General features: G+C 31.2%; 2 protein-coding genes across 2 annotated transcripts in view; one reads left to right on the top strand and one right to left on the bottom strand.

Annotated features, from left to right (window-relative positions):
* The first annotated feature begins 1,007 nt into the window (after window positions 1-1,007).
* On the top strand, window positions 1,008-2,293 carry LOC133185927 (uncharacterized). The gene has a single exon (XM_061321218.1). The coding sequence runs from the start codon at window positions 1,039-1,041 to the stop codon at window positions 2,203-2,205; it is 1,167 nt and encodes a 388-aa protein (XP_061177202.1). The 5' UTR covers window positions 1,008-1,038; the 3' UTR covers window positions 2,206-2,293.
* Window positions 2,294-5,271: 2,978 nt separating this feature from the next.
* LOC133185328 (24-hydroxycholesterol 7-alpha-hydroxylase-like) overlaps window positions 5,272-11,479 on the bottom strand; it is a 12,270-nt gene continuing 6,062 nt past the window's right edge. The window contains exons 9-13 of the mRNA XM_061320467.1: window positions 9,360-9,490; window positions 8,988-9,083; window positions 5,961-6,049; window positions 5,735-5,825; window positions 5,272-5,496 (exon numbers count right to left, since the gene is read on the bottom strand). Coding sequence (XP_061176451.1) covers window positions 5,422-5,496; window positions 5,735-5,825; window positions 5,961-6,049; window positions 8,988-9,083; window positions 9,360-9,490 — 482 coding nt within the window. The 3' untranslated portion in view covers window positions 5,272-5,421. The remainder of the gene's footprint in view (window positions 5,497-5,734; window positions 5,826-5,960; window positions 6,050-8,987; window positions 9,084-9,359; window positions 9,491-11,479) is intronic.

Below are 11,479 nucleotides of genomic sequence, written 5' to 3'. Positions count from 1 at the left end.
ATTTTTAATTAGTCTTGCTATTTGATAATGATACTTTTATTTGATCTTTAGAAGAGACCAATTAGGTCTGCAAAAAGTCATGAATGAATCCATGAATTTGTTTGTTTGTATATTGGAAACATATTGTAAATACTTGGGTTTAGATATGTTCGGACAATATCATTCCACTAAATGTAATCTATTGTAATGTGTTGTTTGATAGGACGGTCGGTCTAAGAGTATAAAAAGTAGGAAAAAGTTATATCTGTTTAAAAATAGAATAATTAGACTAAAAATCTTTGTTCTCGATACAGTAACTTTTCCTTATTTTAACATTTTTTTTCTCATTATACTCCACACTCTCCAGTTAGAATTTAAAATAAAATGTGTAGAGATTGCAATCTCGGAAATACACACTGTGGTTAGGCGTTTAGATACTATTATGTATAGACCAAAAAATATGCATAAAACTAACACCTCTTATGTATAAACTTATCTCATAATCAAGTCTAACACCGACTCCTAAACATTTAAAGGTCCAGGGTGATATTCCCAAAGACAATTTAGCAAATCTCATTAAACCTGGGGTAAACAAAAGATATACCCAAGTCGTTTGCTTAAGGGGCATCAAACTCTTTCGGAAAAATAATATGCCAAATCATGGGCGATTGAAACATATAAATTGTTTCATTATCGTCATCTCGCTACAAGTGACACATCAATGAAAAAAATAGCTAGTAGTTCGGGTCAAAGATTATTTGATAAATTGTCAATGTGTAAAAGAATATTAAATCGCATTAAACAAATCTGCAAGAAAAATTTACACGCATTTTTATAACTTTTTCCTTTTTTCAATTTATTTATTTGTTCATGCTTTTCTGCTGAGTCAGAACAATTCATTACATTCGAGGGTTACGATATTTTATGTCATTATGAAGCCTACATTATAGTGTTTCATTGTATACAAGTATTTCTTTCCATTTTAATTTTTTTCACTGAAAAAATCTTTTAATCTTTCATTCTAGTTAAGAGGAAACAGTAAAGTATGTGCACAGCAGCATGAACGATGCAATATCCGAATTAAGAAAACGCGGAAAGAAGAAAAGTAAAATAGAGCAACTTCTCTTGGTGGACCATAGTAATATCTATTTTGAAAATGAACGACTTGCAGAACGTCTCGCTAAGTTCTTGGATGAACTTCATAAAGACAAGCATAGACAGGAGATGGTACGAAACATTGAGATCCAAGAGCTCAAACGGGAAATTGACAACCTGCAGGCTATGAAAGATGCCTCATCTGCACAGACCAAGAAGTTCCTACAAACTCTAGAGAATTATTATACATCAAGTGCAATACCAAAACCCGAGAAGAAAACCAGACCTCACACGACCGGAAGTTACTTCAAGAAGTCACGCGCCAAATCAGAAGAGCGGGAACCGACAGAGAAACCAAAAAGCAAAACAAGAGCACACAGTGCGAGTAAACACGAGGAATTTGTGAGTGAAAAAGAATTCGAACGAGCAAAGAAGCGCGAAAAACGTGCGCCTGCAGAAGACACAAAAACTGAAGATCAATCCGAAGGTGGAAAAAAGAACCGTGCTTTAAAATACCCCGAAGACTGGTACACAACAGTGCTACCTGCCTCGGACAATTGCTTAAAGAAAATTCGCCAGCAATACAGGAGGGAACAGACTGCTCCAACAATAACATTATCAAAAAGATCAAAAAAATCTGACAAATCTACAGATAGTGCAAAACCTCAAACTAGTACCGCTTCTGGGCAAAGAAGTCTAAATCGAGAAAAGACTGAAGACATGAAACAAAGATCGGGTGTGAATACTGCACAGAATCGGAAGAATTCTTCGGCAACGGAAGGAAGCAAGTCAGATATTGAGGAAGAAATAGAGTCAAAATCCCGAATCAAAATGGTTTGCCAGCAAAAGTCAAAACCGGTGATGATGTCTTTGAGACAAATGAGAGAGTTAACAGGAATGGATGGAAACAATGACAACATGCCAAACAAACGTCAAGAAAGACTAGATAAACAAATACAGGAAACGAAAGTCAAATTTCTAACGTTAACTCAGAGGGTTAAGACATTTGTTAAAGAACTAGATGAAAAAATTGCTCAAGACTTAGAAGACTCTAAACCTAAGGATAATGAATCTCGTGACGATATGTATTCTGGAATATTGCCACCAGACCATGTAGCTGTGCCAACTTAGAAATTCATCGTATGTAGACCATGTAGCTGTGCCATCTTAGAAATTCATCGTATGTAGACCATGTAGCTGTGCCAACTTAGAATTATATCGTATGTAGACCATGTAGCTGTGCCAACTTAGAATTTCATCGCATTTAGAATCTAAAACGTCCTCCAAAAATATTCGTATCTTTAAAACGCCAATTTTATGTGATACTGATAATATTATGTAATCAATCAGTGGAACCTCTGATTGTTACGTAATCGATATATTAAGATTTCCAGTGGAACATTCTGCATTCAGTATGGTGCAAATATGCTAACATTGGTACCGTGATGTTCTTTAGGTCGATAAGCTTTCAGTTCGCATTTACATATGTAGCTCTTATCCGTGATATACGTATACCATCTACATGTGTGGGTTTTTTCCCTTGTGGTTCATGTACGTCGTTGGATGAATGGTGATGGATATGTTACATTCAAATGTAAAATTTATCAATTCAAACTTGTAAGAACGTGTCAAAATCTTTAATTTTTTAAAACATACTTTTGATGTAACATATGTATTTTGTGTTCAATAAATACCATATTGTTAAATCATTTCCGATTTGAAGAGTTGCTAAAAATGTGCACACGTCATACAAATCTGTTGGTCAAGATAATTCGATATTGATAAATCCAAAATTAAGGTGGATTTTGATGTGATGTTTTACAATGATGGATTAATTATTTATAATCATCGGATATTATTTCTAACCCGTATCTCACTCATTTTAAAATAATTTAAAAAGTAACCAAATTTGAAAGAAATAGATTTTATACCCTTTTATACCCCCCGCCCCCTTCCAAAAAAAAAAAATACACTATTGTTGCAGACTAAGAGGTGTATTTTAGTTAGCTGCAAAACTGTAGCGTTATGGTTTTATGTTTTAGTCTTTGACAGTTGATAAAAGACCAAATCATAAAACCATAAGGCTACATTTTTGAAGCTAAATTTTAGTGTGCAGAATGCTGTAAGATGATGACTTGCAATATTTTTGTTAACTTTTTCTCAACCCGTTTGACTTGCTTTAAACAGAATTAATGCTTGAATTAGAAGTATATTTCAACCAACAGAATGCAGACTAGACATTTGTGTCATACCAACAAATCTAGTATTAAAACCAGTAGTAGTAAATACATGAATGAATTCGAACAGAGAGAATAAAAAGAAGACAAGTGGATCCATTCAAATGGTGTTAAAAACTTGGCATCTTTAGCCAGGGGATTTAAATTTTATATGATGAAAACCAATGGTTTTGGAAACAGTATACTTACATGCACAATATATAGAAAGGCTGAGTATCAAAAAGAGAAGAAACAAAATGTGTTTGTGAAATATTGATGCCCCTGTATAGCAAATCATGGTAAGGGTTAAACTTTCTCAAACGCAGGTAAAACTCCAAGTTCAATTTAACAGTTAAAAAATATTGATATATCCGAAGAATGGGCTCATCACAAGAGATACACATGGTGAAATGTGAAAGCCCTTGCAGCAACCATCAGAAATTATGGTCAAGGTAAAGTTTTTCAAAAGTAGGACAAACTCCAAGCTCAGGTTCATGAGGTCAACAATATTGGTACATGTACTTAAGGAAAGATCTTGTCACAAGAATATGAAAGCCCTAGCACCAAGTGTTCAAAAGTTATATCCAGGTTGCAAGGTTAAAAGGTTAAATGTGTTTGTTTGCACCCAAGGGAAAGTCTTGTCATAAGGAATACAGATGTGAAAGTCCTAGGACCTATCATTCAAAAGTTATGGCTAAGGTTAAAGTTTGGTAAAACTTTGCAAAAGTGGGTCAAACTCCAAGGTCAAGGATAAGAGGTCAAATATGTTGGTACCCCAAAAAAGGTCTTTCACAAGGAAAATACATGTGAAATATGAAAGCCCTAAATTTAACAGTTCAAAAGTTATTGGAAGATTCAAGTTTTTGTGGACAGACAGGAAAAACTATATGCCCCGAAATTTTCCATTCCGGGGGCATAAAAAATAATGAGAGAAAGTGGAAATGTATTTATCTAATTTCAAGAGATAACACTTTTTCTTCATCAAGTTTTATTGCTTACCGGTAAGTCTATTTTAAAAAAAATAAAATAAAAAAAATGATTCAATAAACATTAGAATAGATATGAATATTTTCATATTTTCAATAAAAAAAAATCAAATAATGATTAAGTATTCAACTGATTGTCAAATTTTTATTTCATGGTGATGGAAAACAAGCAATTAAAACATTAATGAATATGCAACTTATTTGAAAAAAAAAGCTAAAATTGATTATAATTCGTTTTAATGTTGGTTTAGGGAAGAGTTTAAAATTCAGAGATCATTAAATGAAATTATAGCGTGCTTTATTGCTGAAAAATGAAATTTGATGGACATAAATTGGTGAAGATTATTGAATACTGTACATATCACAAATTCTTCGTCAATTACTATATAAAATATATTAATGATTGACAAATGTTCATGCATATATTATTCTAAAAAGGAAATTCAAAAATGATAAATAAATGTGTTATTGATACATGTATATAATGTTCAAAATTCATAGTTTTGCTAGTAGTCATAGAAATTATTGAGAAATATCAAAAAACCAAGTTAAGTAAATGTGTTAAGTGAAATAATAGATATCTTAAAGTCATATTTAATCCCCAAGAAGAAAAAGTCATGGAATTCTAGTAAGATACAAGGAACCATGTACTTACAAGTTTGATAAACCCAGTGGATTTCTAATTACATGATGTATTATTATAGTGTCCAAAAAAAAGAGTAAAAAAATATTTTTATTTCAAAGAATCTTGCAAGAAATTTATCATTGTCTCATGGGGCAAAAGTATCTTTTAAAAAGTCTGAACATTCATATAAAAATTTAGTGTCTAAATTAACATCATTTGGTCTACAAAATCATTTCTACCATATGATAGCTGAAATGGTGAATGAAATTTGTTATATATGTATAGAAATGTTAAAAATATGTAGTTTAATAACTTTAATAATTAACACTATGAAAAAATCATGAGCAAAGTAAATTATATAAAACAAATCATTCTATTTCAATCCAATATATCAACAGAATGTACATTTTTTTGTCTTTATAAGTATATAATGTACAAAATGAGGCAATGCTTCTATTGAGATGAAAAAAAAATAAATAAAAAAGAATTTCAGTTTTGACATGCAGTGTACCTTCCTGGATTAGGGAGTCCTTATTTTGTAGGAGACGAGGAATGGTTCTGATGGCTGTTGTGTCCCAACAACATGCTTCAGGCTCTGTAAAAAAAAGGCAACTGTAACTTGAACAAAAAAAACCCTGGAGGAAAAAATGCAAATAAAATTACAAATACATAAAAAGCAAAAACAAATTCCTGGTACTACATTTTTACAAAGCAGATCCCTCAAAAGTTTTACACTTCATTACATCTATTTTATTTTTTTTTTACAAGAAAACTAAGTCAATTTTTTAGGATTTTATAATTTTTATTGAATCTAAATATTTTGCAATGCTCACAGGTTTAGGAATATGCTCTGATAAAACCTCGACATCAAACTTGTACAAAAACAGTGCAACAAACATTTGTAGCTCCATCTGGGCATACCACCTACAAAAATATCAAGCTTTATACTGTACGAAGTGAACTGTTGCTTTAATTTAAAATATTGTGTGATATGTCTGACTTAGTTTTGGCACTTTTTATCTATAAATTGTGATATGGACAGACAACAGAAAGACAAACCTCCCAGGACACTGGTAACGCCCACCCCCAAAGGCAATAAAACCGTCCAGGAACAAATTCTTCTCAAGCTCTGAAGTCTGCCAGCGGTCCTTAAATTAATAAATACATGACATTTAATATTTCTAGCACTTACTGATTTTTTTTCTTTTGCTTTAAGCTTATTACCTTAGAGCAATAATGATATCATAAACATAGCTGTAGCAATGTGTGATCTTACTGGATTGATTAATGTACATGTATGTGAATTCAGATATGTCAAATTAATTATATAGCTATAACACTTCATGATCATATTGAATTGAATGTATGGAGGTCTAAAATTGTTTATAAACTGATAAATATAACTACTGCACAGTTTTGAGACAATACAAATGTATGACCTAAGAAGATTGAATGTATATCAAATTGGATGTGATTGATTACAAGTAGCTTTAGCACTTTAAGACATGAGTTTACAGGATTGGATGTATGAGTGTTTGCTCTATAGTAAATCACTTTGGTTTGTAAAGTGGTCTTACTGAAGATAGTATGTTCTTAGAGTGTTTCATTCTCTATATCACTATTGCACTTGAGAAATGATCTCAATGGTTGAATGTATGAGGGTCTTAATGTGACATTCCATTACATGTATAACTATAGAACGATTAAAGTATTCTGTAAGTTGGTTTGAGTGTGACATTCTTTTATAACTATAGAACTTTGTGAAGTATTCTGTAAATTGGTTTGAGTGTGACATTCTATTATAACTATAGAACTTTGTGATGTATTCTGTAAGTTGGTCTGAGTGTGACATTCTATTATAACTGTAGAACTTTGTGAAGTATTCTGTAAGTTGGTTTGAGTGTGATATTCTATTATAACTGTAGAACTTTGTGATGTATTCTGTAAGTTGGTTTGAGTGTGACATTCTATTATAAGTATAAAACTTTGTGAAGTATTCTGTAAGTTGGTTTGAGTGTGACATTCTATTATAACTATAGAACTATTCAGTCATTCTACAAAAACATGACCAATTAAGAATTTTTCATGTCGCTTACAAATTTACCGTTGCAATATCTTAATCATAAATTTAAAGGTCGATTTCAACTCTAAGACTTAACATACACACATGGTTTTGTAAATATTCACCAATATATATGCAGTTAAAGTTTTGATATGAACACAATGTTATGTTGAAAAACGTATTCCACTGCAAATCTTAATGTCGCTTAATTTATTTACAAATTTCAAGATGAAATTTTCTGCCGTAAAATCGTTCCGAAGAGATTGCAATGAATGTTGAAAAATGTCTTTTATCCTATATAAAAAGAAATCAAATCACTTCTCGCAAAGAAATGCATAGATATCCTTTCATGCGAATTCATAAGCATGTCGCTTAAAATCTATTAACTTCCGTAACGATTTTGTTTTAAATTTCACGCATAGAATGCAGATTTCAAAAAGAGCTGAAACTTATCTGAAAGTGACCACGGAACCTTATATTATCGATTCTAGTTGCGAGTCAGCTATTTTAGACGATTACATTTTCGACATAACAAAATAAATTAGACAAAAACAGTTGTCTCTTTTAAAAATTTAACTTCCGTAACGGTAATTCAGGAAAGTTTTTGCATTAAAGGTATAAAAAATTTTATCATTTTGGGAGCGAAATGCTTCATACTTTTGTTTAATACCCTAAAATAAACTTTGATTTTAACTATTGAAGAGAATTTTAACTTTTATTGCTGGGAATTAACTTCCGTAACGATTAACTTCCGTAACGATATTTTTCCCGAAAATTTAATTTAAATTCGGATTCATGCGAGACTTCATGAATCATACTTTAGCGTTCTTTACTGAACACCAGAAACGAAAAATTGGTCAAATTCATCTTTATTTAAAAAATAATAAGGCTTGATCAAGCATTAACTTCCGTAACATTACCTTAAAATAATTGGTATCTTGAAATTGTTGTAAAAAGTTAACGATACCAGATTTGTGGACAATTCTTTGTTTTCAAGTTCACTGATATATCCTTTAGAGAATTATAATGTACATTTTGCTATTTGAAACAATTATTTTTTTCATGTTTTTTACTTTGAATTGGTCCATTTATCGTAGAATGACTGTATTAAAGTATTCTGTAAATTGGTTTGAGTGTGACATTCTATTATAGCTATAGAACTTTGTGAAGTATTCTGTAAGTTGGTCTAAGCGTGATATTCTATTATAACTATAGAACTTTGTGAAGTATTCTGTAAGTTGGTCTAAGTGTGATTTTCTATTATAACTATAGAACTTTGTGAAGTTTTCTGTAAGTTGGTCCAAGTGTGACATTCTATCAAAGCTATGGAACTCTATGAAGTATTCTGTAAATTGGTTTGAGTGTGACATTCTATTATAACTGTAGAAATTTGTGAAGTATTCTGTAAGTTGGTTTGAGTGTGATATTCTATTATAACTGCATGTAGAACTTTGTGAAGTATTCTGTAAGTTGGTTTGAGTGTGACATTCTATTATAACTGTAGAACTTTGTGAAGTATTCTGTAAATTGGTTTGAGTGTGACATTCTATTATAACTGTAGAACTTTGTGAAGTATTCTGTAAGTTGGTCTAAGCGTGATATTCTATTATAACTATAGAACTTTGTGAAGTATTCTGTAAGTTGGTTTGAGTCTGACATTCTATTATAACTGTTTAACTTTGTGAAGTATTCTGTAAATTGGTTTGAGTGTGACATTCTATTATAACTGTAGAAATTTGTGAAGTATTCTGTAAATTGGTTTGAGTGTGACATTCTATTATAACTATAGAACTTTGTGAAGTATTCTGTAAGTTGGTCTAAGCGTGATATTCTATTATAACTATAGAACTTTGTGAAGTATTCTGTAAGTTGGTCTAAGCGTGATATTCTATTATAACTGTAGAACTTTGTGAAGTATTCTGAAGGTTGATCTGAGTGTGACATTCTATTATAGCTATAGATGTTTGTGAAGTATTCTGTAAATTGGTTTGACTGTGACATTCTATCACAGCTGTAGATCTTACTGGATTGTATGTATGTGGATGAGGGAAATACTTTGGATTTCTGTGACTCCAGTACGGAGACACCATCAGCATGTCTCCTTTAGGTATTGTGTAATCCTGCAAAACAGAAATGACGGCACATGTATATATAGTATAGATATTGTACAATATTTGGTCATTTATGATACTGAAATAGATATGTGATTCATCATCTGTAAATAATATAAATAATATTTAAAAAAATTAAGTTTATGAAAAAAGTTTATTTAATAAATTGATAAGAAAAATAAAACAAAATTTTTTATACCATTGATTTCTCATACAGCATCTTTAGTGATAAAAGATGACTGCATCTTAAAATGTAAAGTTAAATATTATAAAAAATGCCCTTACCCTGACAGTAAATGATGTCATCACTCTTCGAGTTATAACTCCTACAGGATGTAAACGTATCGCCTCCAATATACAGTTCCTCAAATACGGCATCTTCTTAAGAAACTCCTCACTAAAGTCCCACTGCTCCTCTGTCAAGATTATTTATTTTAAATATAATACAGTCAAACCTCATTTTCTTGAACTTGAGGGGACCAAGATTTAACTTCGAGATATCTAACGATTTAAGAAAATGAGGGGAAAAAAACATAGAGAAAAGGTGATTGAGACTGTCAACTTATCTTTGGTATTCGAGATATCAGTGTTCAACATAATGAAATTCAACTGTAATAATTGAAAATTTTAGAGATGATTGCATGCAGGAATTTGGAGTGGAGGGATCACATGATGAACTTAAAATACTAAAGGTTATCCTCAACAGAGATCAGAGAAGGGGTGGAGAGAGAGGGAGAGAGAAGTAAGCAGAGCATCCTATGCTGCAAATTATTTGTTGTAAGGTACATGTACTTTTTTATGGGGGATGAATTGGAAAGAATTGCATGTATCAGCACATAACTTTTATGTACCTAAGTTACATGAATGTTTCTTTAAGTTGTTTATTAATTTCTTCATTTTTGCCTATTGGAAATATGCTACATTACATACATGTATAAAGTATTGCAAATAAAAATCTGACTTACAGAACTCTCATATAAAAGGCTGAATTATCGTATAAAAAACATGAATGATAACATCTCAGAAGCAAGTGGTTGATGATTCAGTATGCTCCTCTGGATGGTGAATAACTGATTCAGAATCTTAATGGCTGTTTACTGGCAAATAATTTGTTTATCTAAATTTGATTACACTTGTCTCTGCCAAGAAAACATGTTTTTCTTGTGTTTTAAAGTCTTTGCAACAAAATCAAATAACACAGAATTAGATAAAAATCTTGTTAGCTTCAGAGCCTAGCTTTGCATTACATACGTAGAATCTAACATCTGTTTAATCAATAATGAATTAAAACATTTTTTAAAAATATATTATTGATTTTCATTTTTTGGTGCCAGTAATGAAATTCACATGACCTGGACTTTATTTTTATCAGTTTAATTTAGATACTCTTCTCTTAATTTTTCTTAAGCATCATTTGATGCATGAAATTAAATGCGTCAATTGATAAGAATTTTTTAAAAAAATTCCTAGAAATCTGAGATAACTTGAAAAAGAAAATCTGAAATCATCCAAAACAACCTTCACCTTACTTATTCTTTTTATATAGCAGCATTTCATTCATCACTGTCTAACATGGCTTAAATTCATGCTCAGAAAAAAAACCCTTTTACATATATTTTTGTCCTTTTCCCTCGTCTGAAAATAAACAAAACTGATAGAGATACATAGACTGTATCATTATCTATTTTGATCTTGATTATCTCTAAATCATCCTCAGAAAACATTTTTTTCTGAGCCTGGGAAAGGTTTTCTTATCTTGGCTGTCATTTCAGAAGTTTTGTAAACATTTTTAAAGCTTTTTCATATCATTTAGAATTGTGTTAAAGATCATCTGACTTTAGGTAACCTAGTGCTTACACCTTTACAAGTTATGTGTCTTTACAGATAAGTAGTATGCTAGTGTGGTGGGAAATAATTCCTATTGATAAAGGACTCGTGTGTATATATATCTTGGAAGTGACATTTTAAAATCATTCCACAGTAGATTATACAGAAAAATTATGAACCAACAGTTTAAGCCACACTTTTAAAAAGTTATGTCCCTTGGTTGCCATCTTTGGGGGAAAAAACTCATAGAATTCTCACACTAGCCTTTGTAACTTTCAGGTTTGTAACCTAAAATTGTCCTTTGACGTCAAAATGGGTTGGGTCTTGTATTTTGATTGCCCTTGGATGGGGCTACCCATACATCGAAGGAAAAAAAATTTGAACACAATGAATTTAACGCAGAATGCCCAAAGATTTGGTAGTGTAAAGAAGATCAAGAAACATTGCTTTTTTCCCTATTGACCTTTTAGTTGACCCTGCAAAGGGAAACAACTTTTGCAAATGTGGATTGGACTATACATTAAGTGAACACTCTAGATAGACAAAACTAGACTGATTTAGTTGTTAAAAAATATCTA

The sequence above is a fragment of the Saccostrea echinata genome, unplaced genomic scaffold (assembly GCF_033153115.1).
Source record: "Saccostrea echinata isolate AGI-Se365-2 ecotype Australia unplaced genomic scaffold, CSIRO_AGI_Sech_v1 ptg000012l, whole genome shotgun sequence".
NCBI classification, from domain to species: Eukaryota; Metazoa; Mollusca; class Bivalvia; order Ostreida; family Ostreidae; genus Saccostrea; species Saccostrea echinata.
Note: the sequence above shows the minus strand (reverse complement) of the source record. Positions and strands in the feature narration are given on the sequence as shown.

Bases quoted from the DNA above. Each gene is read 5' to 3' on its own strand.
- LOC133185927 (XM_061321218.1), top strand. From the start codon at position 1,039: ATGAACGATGCAATATCCGAATTAAGAAAACGCGGAAAGAAGAAAAGT.